The 22,766-nt window shown below is 47.1% G+C and overlaps 3 protein-coding genes across 8 annotated transcripts; 1 reads left to right on the top strand and 2 right to left on the bottom strand.

Annotated features, from left to right (window-relative positions):
* Positions 1 to 948: 948 nt before the first annotated feature.
* On the bottom strand, positions 949 to 15,878 carry armc5 (armadillo repeat containing 5). Of its 4 annotated transcripts, none has more exons than XM_061223028.1 (8): positions 15,780 to 15,878; positions 13,792 to 14,238; positions 10,786 to 10,816; positions 9,527 to 9,634; positions 7,959 to 8,886; positions 7,031 to 7,731; positions 4,888 to 5,020; positions 949 to 4,717 (listed from the first exon to the last, which is right to left on the bottom strand). In XM_061223028.1, the coding sequence occupies exons 2-8, from the start codon at positions 14,167 to 14,169 to the stop codon at positions 2,410 to 2,412; spliced, it is 4,587 nt and encodes a 1,528-aa protein (XP_061079012.1). In that variant the 5' UTR covers positions 14,170 to 14,238; positions 15,780 to 15,878; the 3' UTR covers positions 949 to 2,409. The 4 variants fall into 4 exon arrangements, with proteins under 4 accessions (XP_061079012.1, XP_061079009.1, XP_061079013.1 ...); XM_061223025.1 differs by lacking the exon at positions 15,780 to 15,878 and adding an exon at positions 14,386 to 14,776; XM_061223029.1 differs by lacking the exon at positions 15,780 to 15,878 and adding an exon at positions 14,386 to 14,776 and having other exon boundaries at positions 7,959 to 8,772.
* On the top strand, positions 14,822 to 16,963 carry si:dkey-66i24.7 (uncharacterized). Of its 3 annotated transcripts, none has more exons than XM_061223032.1 (3): positions 14,822 to 14,975; positions 15,164 to 15,271; positions 16,249 to 16,963. In XM_061223032.1, the coding sequence occupies exons 2-3, from the start codon at positions 15,175 to 15,177 to the stop codon at positions 16,851 to 16,853; spliced, it is 702 nt and encodes a 233-aa protein (XP_061079016.1). In that variant the 5' UTR covers positions 14,822 to 14,975; positions 15,164 to 15,174; the 3' UTR covers positions 16,854 to 16,963. The 3 variants fall into 3 exon arrangements, with proteins under 3 accessions (XP_061079016.1, XP_061079017.1, XP_061079015.1); XM_061223033.1 differs by lacking the exon at positions 14,822 to 14,975 and adding an exon at positions 15,008 to 15,055; XM_061223031.1 differs by lacking the exon at positions 14,822 to 14,975 and having other exon boundaries at positions 15,062 to 15,271.
* Positions 16,959 to 21,112, bottom strand: LOC133113901 (putative nuclease HARBI1). Its single transcript, XM_061223030.1, has 4 exons — positions 20,956 to 21,112; positions 20,143 to 20,464; positions 19,626 to 19,866; positions 16,959 to 17,888 (listed from the first exon to the last, which is right to left on the bottom strand). The coding sequence occupies exons 2-4, from the start codon at positions 20,455 to 20,457 to the stop codon at positions 17,164 to 17,166; spliced, it is 1,281 nt and encodes a 426-aa protein (XP_061079014.1). The 5' UTR covers positions 20,458 to 20,464; positions 20,956 to 21,112; the 3' UTR covers positions 16,959 to 17,163.
* Positions 21,113 to 22,766: the final 1,654 nt, after the last annotated feature.

The following is a 22,766-nucleotide window of genomic DNA, read 5'->3' as shown; positions in this document are numbered from 1 at the left end:
TTTTTAAGGCAAAGAAGTGGAATGTTATGCAATGTCCAAGTCAATCACCCGACCTGAATCTGATTGAACATGCATTTCACTTGCTGAAGACAAAACTGAAGGGAAAATGCCCGAAGAACAAGCAGGAACTGAAGACAGTTGCAGTAGAGGCCTGGCAGAGCATCACCAGGGATGAAACCCAGCGTCTGGTGATGTCTATGCATTCCAGACTTAAGGCTGTAATTGACTGCAAAGGATTTGCAACCAAGTATTAAAAAGTGAAAGTTTGATTGATGATTGTTAGTTTGTCCCGTTACTTTTGGTCCCTTAAAAAGTGGGAGGCACATATACAAACTGTTGTAATTCCTACACGTTCACCTGACTTGGATGTAAATACCCTCAAATTAAAGCTGAAAGTCTGCAGTTAAAGCACATCTTGTTCGTTTCATTTCAAATCCATTGTGGTGGTGTATAGAGCCAAAAAGATGAGAATTGTGTCGGTGTCCCAATATTTATGGACCTGAATGTATGTGCTGTACGGAGTGGTCTTCTAATGCCCGTTCATACTGGTTGAACTTTAATGTTTTATACCATTGACTGATATCAATAGTTTCAACAGCTGATTTGGTTATGGATTCCTATTCACTAGCTTTCTCTCCCTACTACTGTGGCAGATTACAGAGTTTGAGAATAAATGCCTGCTACGTCGATGCCTTGGACCATATTTGGAATGGAAAACAGATAATTGGCTGTAGCAGGTTAACAAACAAGGTTAACAAGCTGTTCTCTACCATGCCTTTTCCTTTCAAGACTCCCTCCACTTAAGTACTGTGGATTATATAACGAGGGTGGGTACTGTGATTATATGTTAAGTATGTCAATAATTTCACGTTCCAGTACAACAATATTTATGTTATAGCAACAAACACTAACCCATCAGATGTATGCAAATATCAGACAAAGACAGCATGGTCTGTAGATATTTATTGAGAGAATAAACTGACAATGGGAAACAATATATTTTTCAATGCCCATTTTCTCTCTGTTTAGAACAGTCGGTATTGTCATTTGAACAAGAGCATTTGGCCCAGAAGTGGTTGTGTGTATCATTCAAATAATGAATCAGGGACTTTACTGAACAAAATAAACGAAATAAAAAAATCATATTATTCTATCCGTGTTATTAACACTTGATTTCAATAATGTTTTTATAAACAAATATGCATGACTAGTAAGTGCTGCACTGCATGATTCCCATGTCCCCAAAGCGCTCTCTTCATCAGGCCCACTAATGAAGCACGTTACCAAGCTCCAGGGCACACTGACTGAGCCCCTTCTGGTGGCACATGGAGTACTCCTGGTCCCCGTAAGCACTACCCACATGGAGTCCCTGTATGCACTACGCACATGGAGCCCTGTAAGCACTACCCACATGGAGTCCCTGTATGCACAACCCACATGGAGTCCCTGTAAGCACTACCCGCATGGAGTCCCTGTATGCACTACGCACATGGAGTCCCTGTATGCACTACGCACATGGAGCCCTGTAAGCACTACCCACATGGAGTCCCTGTATGCACAACCCACATGGAGTCCCTGTAAGCACTACCCGCATGGAGTCCCTGTATGCACTACGCACATGGAGTCCCTGTATGCACTACGCACATGGAGCCCTGTAAGCACTACCCACCTGGAGTCCCCATAAGCACTACCTACATGGAGTCCCCATAAGCACTACCCGCATGGAGTCCCTGTATGCACAACCCACATGGAGTCCCTGTATGCACAACCCACATGGAGTCCCTGTAAGCACTACCCACATGGAGTCCCCATAAGCACTACCCACATGGAGTCCCCATAAGCACTACCCACATGGAGTCCCTGTATGCACTATGCACATGGAGCCCTGTAAGCACTAAATGTATTGAGAAGGTAATAACAATAACTGGTATCATGTGGCATAAAGGGCATCTTTAGACTCATACTAGATGCGGTAGTAATTCAAACACAAGAGGTTATGTGATATGCTCCCAGAAAAAACATCACTGAGATCAAGTGGGTGCCGATAAGACAGCCAATCAGCCGCAAGGCATTGCTGCTTCCATGTGACAGAAGAAACAAACAAATCACATGATCACATATATGGTAGCAGTTATTATTACACTTAAAAATACAGTGATTTGATATATTGTGGAGCCCTAACCCACAAGCACACTGCTGCCTCTTCAGCACTGCTGCCTCTTCGGTACAGTCTTGCTGCCTATTCCCCAATCCCACTACCAGCTTAATGCCTCTTAATAGTTGGCCCCTTGCAAAGAAAGGATATAGGCATGTAGATATGATCACATCTGTATATAATCTACATACGATGACACTACTTACAACTCACATGTTAACCAGTGGAAAAACACATCCCCTTCTGTTGTGGCCTTAGCTTAGCACCCCAGTTACCAGAAGTAGGAGGTCTTGTTTTAGGGTTTTGATGCAGTGCGACCCTCTAGCCAGTTTAAACATACAATCTGCAGCCAGGGAGGGGGGCAGCTGGGGGGAGGTTCTCTGTCGCCACAGCAACACAGAGAGGGACATCTGACGCAATCGGGGGTAGTTATGGAGCTGTGAAAAGTGGTAAAGTTCTGGCAGGTTGACCAAGAGCGATTGTTTCTCACAATCCACATCAGACAGAAGACTGGGTGCCAAACTTGGGGCTTCAGGGGAGCAAAGTTCTGTGTCTGGTGTGCTTTCAAGCCTTGAGCTCAAATCTAATTTGGGTCCTGAGGGTTTGGCTAATTTAATGTCTGACAGAGAGGATGCTTTCAAGTTCTCCTGAAACTGTGATCCAGAGACCTGGTCTGATCTTGTAGAAGATGTGCTGTCTGGTTCTGGTGTAGGATCTGGACTATGAGAATCTGTCTCCAAATCAGAAGCACCATCTTTCTGAAGGGCGGAGCCTAATTTCACGCCAGGGCGACGATCCAACATCCAGCAGGACTTGGACGTAGCCCTAGAAGGTTTCTCGGTTTCACGGTCTAGTGCAGATGTTCGCCTTGAACCTGGTTTTGAGTCCTGACTAATGCCATAGTGAGGCTTGAAATCTGGAACTGGATCTGTTAACCACTGTGAGTCGGACTTCATTCCTGACACATTGACTGACTCGGAATTTGATCTAGACCCAGAGTTTAATTTGTTTTTTCTCATACTGACTGGCTGGGTTGGGGATCCTGTACCTGGATTGGCATGTGAGCTTTCTCCTGAACCCATCCTAGGCCTAGCATCCTCATTGCTGGCTAACCCTGTACCACTCTCCATGGAAGGAGTTTCATGTTGCAGTTCAGAGTTGCCTGATGATGCAGTGACTACCACACCCTCATCCTCCTGATCAAGCGGGCCGTTTAACTTTGTGGGAGACCCTGAGCTTGCATGGTTTAGCAAAAAGTTTGCAGATTCTGAATTTAATCTTGTTCCAGATCCCCATGCTATTCTACTGTCGAGTGGGAGATCACTGGTCTTAAAGGCAGTTCCGACACTAAGCTGTGCCTGACATGCCAAATTTAAGATGCACTGAGTTTTTGGTTTTTGTCTTGTTCCCACATCGGACTCTTTTCCACTGAAAAGCTCGCTCCCGCTCTGCTCTGAACCACCTTGCTGTGCCCCCGAGCCTACAGCTTGCTTCCTGGGTTCTACCAGCACCTCAAAGTCAGCACCTGATTCTGAGCTCAAATCTTTCCCATTCCCTCTCCCACAGGTTGGTTCCAGCCCACTGTTGCCAGCACAGTTGGTTTTGTTTGCTTGGAGCTGACAGTGTGCTTTAGAAACGGGGCGCCTCTCGGTGTCCTCTGAAGCCTGACGCATTTCGGGAACGGGCCGCGGAGCGCTGAGGGACTGGAGCAGGGATGTACACAAGGCCTCCAGCTCTTCCTGCAGCCCAGACACCAGAAACCTACTGGCCCCCGCCATCGCTCCAGCCAACGGGGTGTTCTGAAACCCCTCCCCCTCTCCCGAGCACATCTCCCCCTCACTCCTCTTCCCCAGCCCCCCCAGTGCAAGTGATTCCAAAACCACACAATGTCCACCAGACTCCTTCCGACACTGTCCAACTTCATCTGTCCTCTTGTCCAATCTGCCCCCTCTGGGAGACACACAACACCCATGCAGGTAGTGTAAGACAGGCAACAACATTTTGGCTGTTACATCCCTTATAGGAATCCCCTCCCCACTCCTCCTCTGTGCCTCCCCAAACCCGCCCTTGAGCAAGGCCCGGAAATACTCTGACCCAACCCTTACTGATCCATCTCCCTGGGCAACAGCGTCCTCACTGGCTGCAAACTGACTGCCATCGTCCAGCAGGAAGATGACGTCAAAGTCCGAGTCAAGGTAGGGGCAACGGTCAATCAGACAAGGCTTTTTAAATGGTGGGGGCAAGTGACTTTCTGAGATTAACGGGATGTTATCATTATTTGGTAACATGCCCATGCTTGTCCCAGAGCTCAACCAGGTGCTTTGTTTGTCCGGTTCCAATTTGGGCTGTCCTATCAAGCAGGACAGACATTCTGTGAGGAGGGAGAAATACAGAGAATGCAGACATCCAGGAGTGGTCGGCTGAGGAGGGTGCAGCCAACTGGCAAGTGACTTCCAGAATCCAAGGGTGTGGTCCTTACTGTCGTCATGACAACCAATGTGTTCCAAAGCAGACTGTAGGGCCCCGCTGTCCAGGAGCAGTTTCTTCTGCAGGAGTTTGTTACTGGAAGGGAAGAAACTCAATTCAGAGACCCTCAATGCACCCTGCCATGTCTACCAACTACACTCATCTACCTTTCAACTTCACTGTAATGTAAACAGGATGCTGATAAACCTTCCACCCCTCAGAACTACACATTGGGGGATATAGTTTTGAGCAAAACATTCCCTTACCCAGTTATAAGAGGCAAGCTGAGCGTGCAATACAGTCTGTCCACATCAGAACCAGACAGCATGATGTGGCTCAGGACTCCGGAGCCGAAGTTGGACTCGCACTGTACCCGCAGGTTACTGAGCAGAGTCTTTCCTGAAACGCAGAGAACAGACATGGTCAGAGACACCCCGAGAGTCTCTGCTTCACATTACCCAGAGGGCAAGAGGCATCACAATCAAACAGCCTATAGAATTCTGTCTGTTACTGTCATACCTTCAGATTTTAAGGCATGACACTCTCTTACCCACACATGCTCTCAAGTTAGACACGGGCTCTCTTTACAAGGTCAGTCATCAGGGCAGGGATTTCACCAGCTGCCACAATGGCCAAGACCGTCTGTTAAAAAACGCCAACCAAAGTGGTTCTGTTGAGATTCAAAAATGTCTTGTTGGTCAATCAACTGAAGCGCTGCGCATGTAACCAATGATCTGCGACAGTGTGTTGCTTTGCGTGAGTCCGATACGCACAACACTGAAACTGGAGCTGAGAAACTGCCCCCCGACCGGCCTCCTCAGGGAAAGTGACAGTGATAGAGAAGAAAGCCAAGTGATTTGAGTTAAGAAAGTTGTATTAATTAATAGCAAATGTATAACGTTAACATATGCAACTCACAGGCATAGATAGGATGATGCGATAACTTGGTTCGCCCTGTTTGTTGCCGAGTGTAAAATGCCGAGCCACGTTAATGCTTGTTTCATTACCGGAGCCATTTTGGTCATTGAGTGACCAAAACACTGTCACTTGCTGTTCCAGTTATACTTCAAGTACATCTAGCCAAGTCTACTGTCTATAGCAGTATTAAAATTGGTACATATTTTAATAAAGACAATAAACACAGAGCGAAACAGTAATACAGTAAATATTTACACAAACTTGAAAAGAAAGACCTAAATAAAAGACTGCTGATGACCGGTTTAAATGATGACACCGAGTCAGAAGCCTTAAAATGTAAAAATGTGGCAGATTATTCCAGACACATGAGCCCCAGATTATCATCTCCTCTGGTTTTAAACTAGGGACAGGGAGAGTGTGTGGGGGGGGGGGGGGGGGGGGTCTTTAGCTGAGGACCTAAGAGAGTGTGGGGGGGGGGGGGTCTTTAGCTGAGGACCTAAGAGTGTAAGGGGGGTGTTTAGTTGAGGACTGGGAATACAGATCAAAATTAATCTATTCATAGGTGCATACATAATATACATTGCCAAAATGTTATCAAAATCAGTGTGCACACACAAAACATAAATACACTGTTACACTAGCAGCTCTCAAATGTATCCGATAATTGTGGTCCATGACGTAACAGTCCTCACAGAAGCACCATTTAATCTTGCAGAGGATCTTTCAAAAGTAGCAATAGTTTGGAACACGACCACGCATTTATATAAGAAATATCTGGAGAAAAGCATGCCAGAAGAATAGTCTTCTTAGCCGCAGTGAATGCTGCCAACAATAGTCTATGGTTACCACACTTCTATTGGCAATTTTAGCAATTTTATGGCAGGATGGATGGGAAGCGCTGAATCTAGTGGTAACTTATTGGCGCAAAGTATAGAATGAAGATGCAAATAAAATAAATAAGAGTGATGTGGGATAGAGAAAGGCTGTCCTCCTGACAATAGAGACAGGTTGTTCCTAATAGGAGAATAAGCTGTAAAACTGTTATACCTCAAAAACTTTTTTAGTACAGCGTTCCACACCTTTATCGAATGCGTTAAGATGTGGGGGGTCTTTAGTTGAGGACATAAGAGAGCGCGGGGGTTCTTTAGTTGAGGACCTAAGAGAGTGTGGGGAGTCTTTAGTTGAGGACCTAAGAGAGTGTGGGGAGTCTTTAGTTGAGGACCTAAGAGAGTGTGGGGGGTCTTTAGTTGAGGACCTAAGAGAGTGTGGGGGGTCTTTAGTTGAGGACCTAAGAGAGTGTGGGGACTCTTTAGTTGAGGACCTAAGACAGTGTGGGGAGCCTTTAGTTGAGAACCTAAGAGAGTGTGGGGAGTCTTTAGTTGAGGACATAGTCAGGAAGAATTGTCAGGCCAGGGTATGTGTTCTATGAGATGGCATTAATCATGGTGGGAAGCAGCTGAATTCACTGTAGATGGGATTGTAGAGACTCACCCAGCTGGCGTGTGCTGGCCTTAACTCTGTCTGTCTGTCCATCCCTGTCCCTCAGGCCCTCTCTGAGACAGAGGCGGAGCCGAATGAGGGCCGCTGCCCCAGTCTTCACCAGACCCTGCAGGCAGTTGGGGTTGCAGCTCAGGCGGACCAGCATGCGGAAGCACCTAGCGCTGGGGTCCTGGCGCTGCGTGAGGTAATACAGCAGGCCGGGGAGAATGCCTGCGTGGATGAGCGCGGCACTGGGGTCCTCGCACTGTGAGAAGCGAGACAGCAGGAGCAGGATCGGGGACTCGCTCGTCCAGGGCTCGGGGTGGAAGGGGTGCTGGGAAAAGGGAGGGGTTTCGGGAAGGGGGGCGCCGGAGCGGGTTTGGGCCTGTTTTTTGGGAGAGGGGGAAGGCTGGGAGGGGGGAGAGGAGACAGGCTTGGGGGCTGAGGGGGGAAGGGGGATAGGGGTGGAGGCAGATCGTTTGTGGTACGAAGACGGGAGGACGGGGTTGGGGTTCAGGGTGAGGTTAGGGGTGGATGACTGCAGTGGGACAGCCAGGCTGGGAGAGGGACACGGGAGAGGGGACAGCCCGTCAGAGAGGGGAGCAGGAGGAGAGAAGGAGGCGCACAGGCTTCTCCAGTTTCCATCCCCTCCTCCTGAAGGAGACAGCAGCTCCCCCTCAGAGGAAATCAGCCCCTCTGACAGCAGCCAGGACCTAAGGGAGAGACAGGAGGTTAATAACCACTGTATCCACAAATATGGATTAAAACAAGTGCGGACTGACCAACTTCTCTCTCCCATAATACCGTGCTTTCTTTGACCCTTTTCTTGTAGTTTTCGATTTTGTTACCCAAACTGTTCAAACCCCACAACACTTCTTCTCCAATATTTGAGCATTCCCTCTGGTCAGTGCAACAGAAAGATGGATGCAGGCTCGCTCACCTCAAACTGAGAAAGCTGGAGGACCCCTGGGCCTGCTCCTTCCCCTCCTCTCTTCTGTGCCCCTCAGGAGGGGGGAAGTCAAAGGAGTCGAAGCAAGACGTGTCCATCAGCTCTGACGGGCAGGACAGAAGGGGTGTGTCCACCTCTCCCACAGCTGTCTCCTCCCCTTTAGCCAAAGCGACCAATCTGGAGACCAGCAGCGGCACCAGCCCAAGCCCTTGGAGCTGCTCCATGGCCAGTTCATCGTAAACAAAGTCGACGAAGGCCAAGACGGCCATTCGGGACAGAGGGTGGCTCTGATTGGCGGAGAGGAAGCCAATCAGGACCTCTAGGCCGCCACTCTCCTTGACTTTGGCCCGGTTGACCGCCTCCTTGCAGCACAGGCAGAGCGCTCTGAAGAACGTCCCTGACTTCCCCGGAGATCTCCTCACCTCTTCTACGAATCTGTGGATGACGCCAAGGGAGCCCACAAGTGGCCGCAGGCAGGCCTGGGTGCACAGGTTGGCCAGGGTCTTCAGCGCCATCTCCCCCAGGGGCCGGGCACTCTGGTCCAGGGCCTGGGGCCCCAATGCCGCCAGGGCCCCACAGCGGGACACCTCCCGGGCGCACTCAGTGCTGCAGCCCCGGGTGAGCTCGCCCAGGGCCCGCAGACAGGCCCGCCGCAGCCCGCTGGGGTACTGGGGCCCCGTCAGCAGGGCCAGGGCAGGGAGCGCACCCTGCGACAGCAAGGACAGCCGGTGACACGGCGTGTCGGACAGGTACAGCAGGGTGCGGGCAGCCGATTGGGCACACTCCAGCCTGGGGGAGGGAGGAGCTATGGGGGTGGAGGGAGGAGTGGTGGAGGAGGATGTGGGGGGAGGGGAGGAGGAGGAGGAGGAGGAGGAGGAGGGGGGAGGGGAAAGACAGAGGATGAGAGGAGCTACACCACCTGTTAAAGAGAAAAAGAAGAATGAATTACAATTTTCACTGCATGAGTAATAAGAGCAAGCTCATGCACCATCCAGCCGTTAACAACACCCTCCCGGGCCATACTGTGTGGTGCCATGAAGGCACATGGAGGTGCTGTCCACCAGGGGGCCTAACCCACAGGTATGGCCATATCTGTGATGCATTGTATTAGTTCCTTAAATACATTTTGTGATTTCTCTGATTTCTTGCCATGTTAGCCTTGTTTTGTGTCAATGTTCTCTGTTGTTCTCTGTTTTCTTTTGTAAATACAAGGCATCTAAGCCAACCTTTTCTTTGAATTGTGCTTTTCTGTACACCATGTGTACAGAAGCGGTGACCTCACATCTGCCATCAGTGACAGGTATGAATAAACATCAACTCGAAAGTGGACACAGTGGTGGCAAAAGATATATACCAATATATACATTTCACACTTCTGAAACTCAATCATAAAGAAATTCTGAAACTGAATGAGAGACATTGCAGACACCTGAAGCTGATTCAGAGACATTACACACTCCTGAAGCTGAATCATTAGAAACAGGCACAGAAACAGTGGGGCCCCAGGGCAGGGGCAGATTGGGAATAGAACAGACAAACAGGCTGTGATTCATACTGACCGGCTGAGTGGATGAGGGCAGAGTTCTCTGGGTCAATGGCCAAGTTCCCAAGGGCCCGGGCTGCACGGTTTTGTACAGTCTCAACAGGAACATTGTTCAGCACCGCCACTGCACAGACACACAATCACAGCAAACTTTCACACTTCAGGTGCACACAAACACAATCACAGCACACTTTCACACTTCAGGTGCACACAAACACAATCGCAGCACACTTTCACACTTCAGGTGCACACAAACACAATCACAGAAAACTCACACTTCAGGTGCACACAAACCCAATCACAGCACAATGTTACACTTCAGGTGCACACAAACACAATCACAGCAAACTTTCACACTTCAGGTGCACACAAGCACAATCACAGCACAATGTTACACTTCAGGTGCACACAAACACAATCACAGCAAACTTTCACACTTCAGGTGCACACAAGCACAATCACAGTACAATGTTACACTTCATGTGCACACAAACACAATCACAGCAAACAATCACACTTCAGGAACACACAATCACAGCAAACTTTCACACTTCAGGTGCACACAAGCACAATCACAGCACAATGTTACACTTCAGGTGCACACAAACACAATCACAGCAAACTTTCACACTTCAGGTGCACACAAGCACAATCACAGTACAATGTTACACTTCAGGTGCACACAAACCCAATCACAGCACAATGTTACACTTCAGGTGCACACAAACACAATCACAGCAAACAATCACACTTCAGGAACACACAATCACAGCAAACTTTCACACTTCAGGTGCACACAAGCACAATCACAGCACAATGTTACACTTCAGGTGCACACAAACACAATCACAGCAAATTCACACTTCAGGTGCACACAAACACAATCACAGCAAACAGTCACACTTCAGGTGCACACAAACACAATCACTGTTACACTTCAGGTGCACACAATCACAGCACACAGTTACACTTCAGGTGCACACATTAACACAATCGCAGCAAACAGTCACACTTTAGATGCACACACAATCATAGCACAATGTTACACTGCAGGTGCACACAAACACAATTGCAGCAAAATCACACTTCAGGTGCATACAAACCCAATCACAGCACAATGTTACACTTCAGGTGCACACAAACACAATCACAGCACACTGTTACACTTCAGGTGCACACAAACACAATCACAGCAAACTCACACTTCAGGTGCACACAAACACAATCACAGCAAACTCACACTTCAGGTGCACACTCCCAATCACACCAACTCACCCACGAGGCCAATTCCTCCCAGTTTCCGTACCTGGTGGGGTGGGGGGGTGGGGGGGCACAGGGAGAAATGTAAAGACATGTAAACAATGTAAAGACACTAAAATTGAAACAGAAACACTTCTTGGGAGAATGTGCTAAATTTGACCAAATTCACAATAAATAAAAGCCAATAATGTCCCCAATTACATAACAAACCTGATGGACAAGATACCCTCCTTATTCGGGGAAAACAAAGATTGCTGCATCCTCACGGCACTATTTTTGTATACACACACAGATGCATGCATGCACGCACCCACACACAGACAGACAGACACACACATCTAACATCACTTTCCATCCGATCATACACACAATTTTCCATCCATAATCTGTGACCCATGTTGTAGTTTTATTATATAACCTCTGCTTTGGCAGCACAAGTGTATATACATTCAGTGAGCACTTTATTAGGTATTCATAAGACTTATTTTTAGACTTATTGGTCATCCACTAAAGAGGTTTGATGTGTTGTGTGTTCAGAGATGCTCTTCTGCATACCATTGTTGTTATGTGTGGTTATTTGCATTATTGTCACCTTCCTATCAGCTTTTGAGCTTTCTCCGTTGAACTGCTGCTCAGTGGATGTTTTTTGTTTTTCGCTCAACCCACTACAAACTCTAGAGACTGTTGTGTGTGAAACTCCCAGGACATCAGCAGTTTCTGAGATACTCAAACCAAATGGTAAATGGTAAATGGCAGGCATTTATATAGCGCCTTTATCCAAAGCGCTGTACAATTGATGCTTCTCCATTCACCCATTCATACACACACTCACACACCAACGGCGATTGGCTGCCATGCAAGGCCCTGACCAGCTCGTCAGGAGCATTTGGGGGTTAGGTGTCTTGCTCAGGGACACTTTGACACAGCCCGGGCGGGGGATCGAACTGGCAACCCTCCGACTGCCAGACGACTGCTCTTACTGCCTGAGCCATGTCGCCCCCACCACCCTGTCTGGCACCAGTTCTGACATTTGGTCTGAAAAACAGCTGAACCACTTTACCATGGCTGCATGCTTTTATGCATTTAGTTGCTGCTACATGATTGGCTGGTTAAATATTTGCATTAACAAGCGGGAGTACAGGTCTACCTAATAAAGTGCTCAGTGAGTGTATATGTCATGCGAAAAAAGCACTTTGAAATTGAGAGAGAGAATGACTGCAGTGCCGGGCCCTATTTCAGATATGTCACTTGAACAATCTATCCTTTTGATGCATCAAGTGTCAAATCTGATTAATTACATTCTGCCTTTCTTCTGCTATAAAGGGTAGATGAATCGCATGCCAAAAACAGGATCATTCTCCGTATATAGACAAAGGGAAGGCGGGGCTCTGCCCACATGAAAATTGACGGAGCATGATCCTGTACGATGGAGCCCACCAAATTCCAAAAATGCATCTTGGGTGCACACGATAAAATTATTTTGGGGGCTTGCACAAAGCAATATTTTTAACGTATGTTGTTTTTGCTCAGAAATCAATCATAGCCTGAGCCTTAAAAATGAAAGCTTTCTGATAATGCCAGCACAATGGAACATTAAATGATATCATCTTCCGATGCACTGGGAAGATGAAATAATAGAATTCAATGTCTTCTTAAAATAAAATATTAAATTTGTTACCAATAACTTGTACACCATAATGGACAAGTGGTTAACCTCAAAGGACATTTGGGAATACTGTGGAAAAATGTATTTGTTGATAACGTGAAACTTTCTCCAAAATGATATCATTTTTACCTGCACTGTATGTGGACAAATAAAGAAACGTACGGACAAATAAAGTTTATTATATTTTCAGCGGCGCCACGTGTGTAAAAATGTACCTGTTCGAGAGCGAAATACGGTGTCTGCAGGGTCTTAACTTTTCATGTGCACTATTAAATGATTCACAACGAAATCAAAGGCGCTCATAAAGATAGCGTAAAAAGTCATGTTCTGAAAAAACACATTCACTTCTAAACGCTCTTACAATGATAGCTTGTTCATCGACAAGAGGCTCGCTGAGCTGAGCTCACCTGAGCTAATTTCTGCTCTCCGAGTGTGTTTTCACCAAGTGGTTTATATAGAGCCCACCTAAATTAGCCCTGAACCTAGGTTTTTGCAGGTTTATACTTAAGACCCCATTGCCCCAGTAACAAGCCAATCTAAACTGTGAAATCCTTTTATGAAATCGAACGTCCTGACTTTGTACCAAAACATCAACAATCTAACACAGTCGGTGACGTACATATAAATTAGGGCCCAGGTGACCATCGCTCACAGAATAACAACAATAGCCAGCACATAAAAGTACATTTCTGTCCACTCCCACTGCATACACCGTGACACCCACTGGCCTGAATGAGCCCACTGTCCTAAAAACACCCTGACACCCACTGGCCTGAATGAGCCCACTGTCCTAAAAACACCCTGACACCCACTGGCCTGTATGAGCCCACTGTCCTAAAAACACCCTGACACCCACTGGCCTGAATGAGCCCACTGTCCTAAAAACACCCTGACACCCACTGGCCTGTATGAGCCCACTGTCCTAAAAACACCCTGACACCCACTGGCCTGTATGAGCCCACTGTCCTAAAAACACCCTGACACCCACTGGCCTGAATGAGCCCACTGTCCTAAAAACACCCTGACACCCACTGGCCTGTATGAGCCCACTGTCCTAAAAACACCCTGACACCCACTGGCCTGTATGAGCCCACTGTCCTAAAAACACCCTGACACCCACTGGCCTGTATGAGCCCACTGTCCTAAAAACACCCTGACACCCACTGGCCTGAATGAGCCCACTGTCCTAAAAACACCCTGACACCCACTGGCCTGTATGAGCCCACTGTCCTAAAAACACCCTGACACCCACTGGCCTGAATGAGCCCACTGTCCTAAAAACACCCTGACACCCACTGGCCTGAATGAGCCCACTGTCCTAAAAACACCCTGACACCCACTGGACTAGGCCTCACCTCCTCCCGGCTCTCCCTCTCGGTGCAGCAGTTGGCCAGGGTGCTGAGCAGCAGGTCCTGGGTCTTGCGGTGGCAGCCGGGGGCCCGGAGCACCTGGAGGAGGGGCCCCAGGCCCCCGCGAGCACGATACCGCGCGATTGCCGCGCTGCCCCCTTTGATGTGCCGAGTACGGATGGCCACCAGCGCCCGCCACAGTCCCGCGTGAGCCCTCCGGCTCGCCTCCTCGTCCTCCTCACCCCCGCAGTCTGCTTGGGCCCTCGCTGCACGAGAGAGCTGCGTCAGACACCAGCTCAGCGAGGCCTCTGGGCCAGAGGGGGACGCCTCTCTCCCGGCCGCCGGCCGCTTGGCTTGCTGTCCGCTGCCATGCACTGCAAACATCGTCACGGCGTTCCCTCCTCCGCTCCAGCCCACTCACAGACCGGGGTATCGGGGCACTGCAGGGAGACCCTGGGGGAGACAGATGGATGGTAAATGCCCTAAATGATCAAATAAAATCCAAAATAAAATGCATAATTTCGTCACGTTTATGTTGAACAGTTATAGCTACTGTAGCTAGATAATGAACAGTTTAAAAAATAAAAATTGCCAAAATACTTTTAAAATATTTCGCTTCCTCCGGTGTTCAATGAGGCCAGGGCACTGGGAGTGGCATAAAACTACATCTACTGGCATGCACCAAACCGGGGTTAACCACTTGAGACAACCGTGTCCGCGCTGATGGGACTTGTAGTCAATTACCTACCCCTCCCTTCGCTGAATAATTTTAGGCCGATCGAGGTAAACACGCCGAACACATACAAATATCAAACTGTTCTACTGACTGCTTCCTTTCTATAGCTAACTAATTCGTCTTCTTTTCGTCCACGGATGCATGTTTACTAGCTTTGACTATATCCAGAGACATATTGCATTTTTCCGGCCAAACGCAATCTGTTAGATAGACGCTGACGCCATTTTTGCTGAACAACAAACGGGAAGTGGGGGAGGGAAGATGATTACGAAGTGGGCGTTTTATGTTCTGGGATTTGAAGTCTCACTGGTCCGAAGTAAAAGTCGGTTTCCACGATTACTGTTGTACTCAATAACTTCGTTTCCCATGAAAAGACTACGCCAGTTACGTATTATTAAATGCACTCTGGGATCGTAGTTTTTCCAATCGCTCCCCACTTCGATTCAGATTACAGGTGAAAATACATTTCCCATATAACGCGTATTACAGTTTGACTTCCGTGAAATCCGCTTAACATGGGCCTAGGCGAATAAGGTTGTTGTTATAATCATCGTTGTATTTGATGTAGAGAAAACAAATCACCGGTGCCACATAAGTGTTGTTTAAATCCACTGAAAAATCACAAAATTTCGTCTTCCCTAGTGAACCAAACGATGGCAAGCACTGAAACAACAGCACGAGGGAGCGCTGAAAAGAGCAATGATAATCCAAAGGTGGCTTCATATTTGGATCCCGAAAAGTCAAAAGGAGGTAAGTTAGGCTAGCGCTTTTGTTACTTAGTGCGAAGGGTTCGTTACTCGGTTTTGGGAGCACACAATAAACACCAAGGAAAGTTGACAGAAGTTTAAATTGTTTTGTCTCGCTAGCTAACATGTTAATCAGTGGAACTACTCGTATAATAAATGTTATTCCTGAGCTTTTAGCCTTTGAGTAAAATGAAAGCAAATGCTTTAGCTAACCACCGTATAACGTTAGTGACTATGTAACGTTGCGAATGTGTTGCCTAATTTTATTTATTTATTCAAAGACAGCTAGATCAGCGCTTTATTTGACAAGTGTTATGTTTAAAACTAGCATAATATCGGTTTAGAGCTATTTAATGATTTGGCATTAAGTCCGTGCCTTCAACTGGCCTGCTGAATATCAAGCACAGTACAGAAAGGTGTGAAACTGTCAGCATTGTCCACTGCCATAGGCTAAGTGCTCAGACCTAAAACACAGCAGATAAAGACTTTATTAAAGTACACTTTCCACTCACGTGACCGCATTCAAAAACTAGTCCGTCTTGTGTAGAGTTAATGGGTCAATAATTGAAAATGTTATGTATTCCATTTTGAAATGCCAAAAACGTTTGAAATTTTGCCCAACCCTTTTAATATCAGGGTGTAAAGGATACTATCGGCCAATAAACGGTAATGCCACAACGATGCATGGTCGCAATTTCGGAAAAATAAGCCAGTGGCTTTAGTAACGGATAAAAAAAAAAAGAAAAAACGTGTCATCTAGTTTTTTGTTGTTGCTTTTGTATAAACTAGTCCTTCGGGAAATTAATGTGCTTATTTCTGACACTTAAGTCTATGCAAGTGCATATATTTGTTGATGATTTATAGATGTATAGGAAAATGGCCAATAGGTCCATGCCAACCGCCAAATCAAAAGTCGGCAAACTGGTGAATATCATTTTCCCAAGACAATTATTTTCCTCTTTTTATTTTACCACCCTACAGCAGAATTCGTCTGGACTCTGCAAGCCACCTGGCAGTTGGTCCGCACTCGATTGGCTATGGACTCCGAATTTGACCAGCCAGTCTGTAAGAAGAAGAAACTCTGGGAGACAGTGGCTGACAGGGTGACGGCTAACCTCAGGTCCGCCGGGAATGAAGACGTTACCGTCAAGGCCTACGAATGCGATTTAAAATGGAGAAACATGCTGGCGACTTACAGGAAGAACGCAGAGAGAGCCAAGAGGCTGGGGTCTCAAAGCGTACACTGGGAGTTTTTCCAGACCATGCACAACGTTCTGGGGAAAAGCCGAGAGGACCTAGCAGCACAGAAGAAATTGAACGGAAGTAAACTGAGCAGGGCTTTACCGGCTAAAAAATTCACCCCAATCCTTCCGACGCCGACTTTACCTTCTGCCCCCTATTCGTCTCGGCCTCCACAGGACGTGTTACAATTGTACCTGGAGCTGCAAGAGAGGAAGATGAATCTCTGGGCACAGCAAAAAGCTTTAGAGGAGAGGAAGATCGACGCTATCAATAACCTGGCTAGAGCCATCTCTAACCTGGCTGAAGAGAACCACTCCCAGTTAGCAAACGAGAGCAGTGGATAGATTGAGATAACGTGGTGTGTCCCTTTGTAAATATGTGTCTTTTGAGCAGGAACTCAATGAAGAGCACACTGTATTTTTTCTTTATTTCTTTTAATAAAATATAAAAATAGCAGTTTTTTTTTTTGTTGGTTCACAAAACCTGAATCTTGCTTGCAGAATCAGTTTGTTAAGAGAACAATTCAGGTAAACAACAAAGTGAACAAAAACAAGCCATTAATTCAGTGTTCCTGAAAAACGAATTATCGCTCTGTATTACAATCCAATGCCCTCCACCCCTGCCTCCTCCTGTGCGTGATGTTACACTATGCACCTAAGCACATTTAAGTCTGCCAGCCTCCATCTCTCTGTACAGCAAATCTGCAATGTCCTCCCTCTTTCGCACACCCTCCTCCTCCTCCTCTCCTTCCCCCTCATTCTCTCGTTCCTCCTTCTGAGTCCTGTCGGAGACGCTGTCTCTGTCTCCCATCTGCAGGAATACATTGTGCAGAATGCAGGCGGTCAGCACCACTGCATGCGCCCTTTGAAAATTCCCCATGTCCAAGTACATCAGCCGCTGGAAGCGAGCTTTGAGCTCGGCCACTGCCTGATCAAAGACGTCCAAATGGGCTTCCAGGGTCCGATTGTACAGATCCTCCCTGGGAGAGGACTGTGTGGCGTATGGGGTCAGTATTTGGGCAGAGAGGGGGTACCCTGTCCTGGCCACCAAGCAGGAGCCTTCTGGTAGCATTTGGGGGTTCTGCTTGAGTGTGTCCCTCAGAGAGCTGGCTCTGTCGGTGTCAGAGCCCTTGCTGATCCTGCAGTGCAGAAACTTTCCCTGGCCATCACACACCAGCTCGAGGTTGAGCCAGGAGTCGGGATGGACTTCCTTTTTCATTCTTTTCACTTCCAGCGCCCCGCCCTCCATCTGCTGCTTCCCGATTGGGAGACGGATAGGAATGCGAGTACTTCCCAGAATTCCAAACACCTTGGGGATTGCAGGGTTCTCTAAACTCTCCGTTCCAGACAGGAAGTCCAGGTTTGGCACTGCCTCTTGGCCTGGAAAAAGAGATCAATGGGGAAAAGAGCTGAGGGAAAGGAGAGGAATTCTGCATTTGTGGTTGACGTGGGGCATTCTGTAACGAGTGAAAATCTGGACACGTTTTGATCGTATGTCAGGGATTTCAGAAAATAAACCTTTTTTTCTGGCCTCTTTAGGGGCCAATATCGCAAAAGTATCTCAAGTTAGTCAAGCAAAATCCAAGACAACCAGGTCAACAAATACTAAACATGGCAATCACGTATGACTGGTATCACAACGCTGCTTATTCACTCGCTCTGCCAACTGTGGATCTAAGCCCGCAGCTATCGGAGAGCCAGAGTTTACCATAGGCCAACGTAAACAGGTCTTTACATTTATTTACTTTTTGCCCCTACTGAATGAATTTGGTAGATTTTTGAATTCATAACTGCATCTTGAGGGAGGGAAAGGGATTAAAGGAGTACTGTCACACTTTTCGGTTGAGATTATTTCTGTGTAGCCGTATTCTAAATATGGGGCATAACTTCTCTCAACAAACATGTCCAGTGGACAGCTGTCCTTATATCGTTCAGGCTGGCCAAGGTAGTGACATCTGTATGCTAATGTTACCATATTTTCGTTGGAGTGTCATGTGATCGCCAAGATGGGTGGCCACCCATAAACCAGTCTCTGTTCAAGGGTGGAGTTTGAGCGCCCGTTACCTTCTGGGTCACACAGGCTGGAGATTCAAGACAACCAGAAGTTTTGCCCCATATTTAGGCGACACTGATGGTGATTTAAAAAATGCCTACACACATAACTTAAGCATTTAATCCAAATAAACTCAACTGAAAAAAATGTGACATTGATCATTTAACCTTGTTTAGATCCTTCAGCCTACATGTGTGTGTTTTTGAGTGAGGTTCATATTTTTGAAGTCGGTCACTGGGGGGTGTGTGTGTGTGTGTGTGTGTGTGTGTGTGAGAATGAACGGGTCGGTCACTCGGGCGTGTGAGTGAATGAACGGGTCGGTCACTCGGGCGTGTGAGTGAATGAACGGGTCGGTCACTCGGGCGTGTGAGTGAATGAACGGGTCGGTCACTCGGGCGTGTGAGTGAATGAACGGGTCGGTCACTCGGGCGTGTGAGTGAATGAACGGGTCGGTCACTCGGGCGTGTGAGTGAATGAACGGGTCGGTCACTCGGGCGTGTGAGTGAATGAACGGGTCGGTCACTCGGGCGTGTGAGTGAATGAACGGGTCGGTCACTCGGGCGTGTGAGTGAATGAACGGGTCGGTCACTCGGGCGTGTGAGTGAATGAACGGGTCGGTCACTCGGGCGCGAGTGAATGAATGAACGGGTCGGTCACTCGGGTGTGTGAATGAATGAACGGGTCGGTCACTCGGGTGTGTGAATGAATGAACGGGTCGGTCACTCGGGTGTGTGAGTGAATGAACGGGTCGGTCACTCGGGTGTGTGAGTGAATGAACGGGTCGGTCACTCGGGTGTGTGAATGAATGAACGGGTCGGTCACTCGGGTGTGTGAATGAATGAACGGGTCGGTCACTCGGGTGTGTGAATGAATGAACGGGTCGGTCACTCGGGTGTGTGAATGAATGAACGGGTCGGTCACTCGGGTGTGTGAATGAATGAACGGGTCGGTCACTCGGGTGTGTGAATGAATGAACGGGTCGGTCACTCGGGTGTGAGTGAATGAACGGGTCGGTCACTCGGGTGTGTATGAATGCGGTGACTGAGCAGCCCTTCCAGACGCACCGGTGGGCCAGCGGATCTGCTGCGGGGACAGAGCGTTGACGCGTTGGCAGAAGGAGAAGAAGACACGGTGGATGTTCCCTTTCTCCACGCGGAAGCGGCTGGAGACGGACCGGTAGCTCTGCCTCGTGCAGAGGAGGGTGAGCGACAGGAGCACCGTGTGGGGGAGGGACAGACGAGCCCTGCCCGTCAGCCTGCTCCGGCTGTAGCTGGAGTCTGAGTTCTGGAGGAGCTCTGTGACATACTGGGAGAATGGCATAAACCCACAGGATAAGACAAGCCTGCAAGGCACTGTGTAGACAATGTAGCTGCAACGTTACAACATATGCACAAACGATTAGAGCCATTGAATCACAGAGAAAAATCCTACTAAGATTGACACATTGTAAAAAAACAAAGCTCACGAGGACAAAGAGACTTTTAACAGACACAACTGTGAGGAGCAGCATGCCAGTTAGCTCCAGTAAATTCCTCAGGGGTTTTTAATTCGTTCTCAATCCACTATAAAGGGGGGGTCTACCTTGACTGTGCCGTTGTCTTCCTCTGCATTGCTTGGCGGTTGTGACTGCTGAGACCCCTGTGGGAGTGGGCGCTCAAGCTGCTGTGAGTGTGTCAGAGTCTCCGCTTGCCCAAACGGTGCCGTTTGCTCCGATTGAAGCACATACGTTGGCCCAACAATGGCTCTTGCTTTCTCGATTAGCTCAGCTTCCAGAATCTCCTCCACGGCACGGTCCAGGCGCTGGTCCAGCTCCCCGTCAGACAGCGGCTCCCAGTCGAACTGGACCATTTCCAGCACCGCCCGGGCCGCGGACGCCACGCACGCGGCATTTAACATGGCCCAGCTGAGACAGAGCCAGGGCCATTAGCCACTTACTGCTCCATTAGCATATCCACTTACAGAGTTTTGACGCATTGTGTGTTCAAAGATGCTCTTCTGCATGCCACTGTTGTAATGTGGGGTTATTAAAAGTATACCGAGTACTTTATTAGGAACACTTTACTTTATTAGACCGACTTATCCATGCAATTATCTAAATCAGCCAAATGTGTGGCAGCAGTCCAATGCATACAACCATCATAACTTTGAGTGGATAGGCTACAGCATTAGAAGTCTATATATACAGTTGCCTCAAAGTATTGTAACAGCAATGTGAATTCTTTTGTTTTTGCTATACACCGTTCAATAGACTGATACCATTCCGTTAAGTTAACTGACTGGGTCGCTCCTACAACTTTAGTCAGTATAATTACTAGCTTGCGATTTAAATTGAATTATCGACCTATCACCAGCCAGCTCTAGCTACAAAAACATGTTCATCCCATTGTTACATACCGTCTCACTCCGAGGATTTCGTTATTTTCGAAGAAAAAAAAAATTCCGTGAACTTTAACATTCACAATGTACGGGCACCATCGATGCTTTCCACCATACAAACCAATATTTAACCAAGAAAATGTAAGCTACCGCCACCTAGCGCCAAAAGTTTAACTGTAACTGTGTTTGACAGACAACTGCCGTGCCACAGCACTGACCCCAATTTGTTCGACATTTCTGTCATTGTCGATTAATATTAAAAATGGAGAAAAATTCACGATCGTACACAAATCATTAACATATATGAATTACTAGGTCGACGAGAGATTAAACATTAGTGATCGCCGCGATCATGTCTATTACATTTTGAGGAATGAATGAGCCATCTCTTTCACCATTGCATTACAATACATGGTACGCCTACACAAAGCTATGAGTATAGGTCTAATATATTATGCCTCTCATATACTGCTCTATGTAAAAATAAAATGAAAAGAGGTACAGGGACAAATTTACATTTCCATCCATCCATCCATCCATCCATCCATTATCTGAACCCGCTTATCCAGATCAGAGTCGCAGGGGGGCTGGAGCCTATCCCAGCATACATTGGGCGAAAGGCAGGAATACACCCTGGACAGGTCGCCAGTCCATCACAGGGCACACACACCATTCACTCGCACACTCACACCTACGGGCAATTTAGACTCACATTTACATTTCCTCTTTTTTTAAATTGAAGCCAAGATAAGGAACTAAACAATAAAGCAAATTAAAGCTTGGATGTCACCAATCAAGGGTTGTCAAAGATGAACGGTCCACATAAAAGTATAAGAGCAAAATTATGGATACATTTATTTCATGACTAAGTGACCAATACTGGTTGGAAAATGTCCATGCAAAAGTAAGGCCCCAGAACTTTTAGAACCCTTTCATCTTTTATTTGCTCCGACCCGGAAATCGATCGAGATCCGCCATCTTTAAAGACATTCCAACCGGCTAAATATTCCTTCGAGGAGCTAGAAGTTGAAGTTAGTAACTCCCAATCTTTCCTTTGACCAAGAAAACATCAGCGCATCCTTTGCGGAAGTATTAAAAAAAAAAAGAAAGAAAAAAAAGATCGATCTGTAGATCTACCTTACTTATGCCTACGATCTCCATTTCGCCATTTTTACTTATTTGTCTTCCACTTGTCCTAGCCTCTCCCGATGGGAGATGAGAAAAATAAACAATGAATGAGCCCCGTATTTTTTTAGTTTTTCATATCAGCCTCAAGATTTCGGTTTCTGTTATATAATTTTGTATTTATGCATAGTTTAGGATCAAACTGCTATTTTCCCAAGCTGTTCTTAAAAATAATTGTTTCACCTGAGTCCTATTTCCTGATTATCTGTTTGCACACCAGTTTATCGTTTAATCATTTGTTAGAGTATTTAAAGGTACAATAGGTAATTTTTTACTTCTAACGGTCAAGAGAGGAATTGCAGCCCACCCCATCTCTGTAAACACGCTGACGTTGAAACACCACTGGCTGTGGCAATTAGAACCAATTTTCAACCAATGAGCTTGAATTATTATAGTTATACGATGTTTTGGTACAGAGTGGCCAACTGCATATTTTTTGCTTCAGAAAATGCATTTTTAATGTCACCCCAAGTTTTCAATGGGGTTGAAATGGTAAATGGTAGGCATTTATATAGCACCTTTATCCAAAGCGCTGTACAATTGATGCTTCACACTCTCTCACGGCGATTGGCTGCCATGCAAGGTGCCGACCAGCTCGTCAGGAGCATTTAGGGGTTTGGTGCCTTGCTCAGGGACACTTCGAC

Source organism: Conger conger, chromosome 16 (assembly GCF_963514075.1).
Source record: "Conger conger chromosome 16, fConCon1.1, whole genome shotgun sequence".
Taxonomy (NCBI): Eukaryota; Metazoa; Chordata; class Actinopteri; order Anguilliformes; family Congridae; genus Conger; species Conger conger.
The sequence above is the reverse complement of the archived record's forward strand: the minus strand, read 5'-3'. Positions and strand labels throughout refer to the sequence as shown.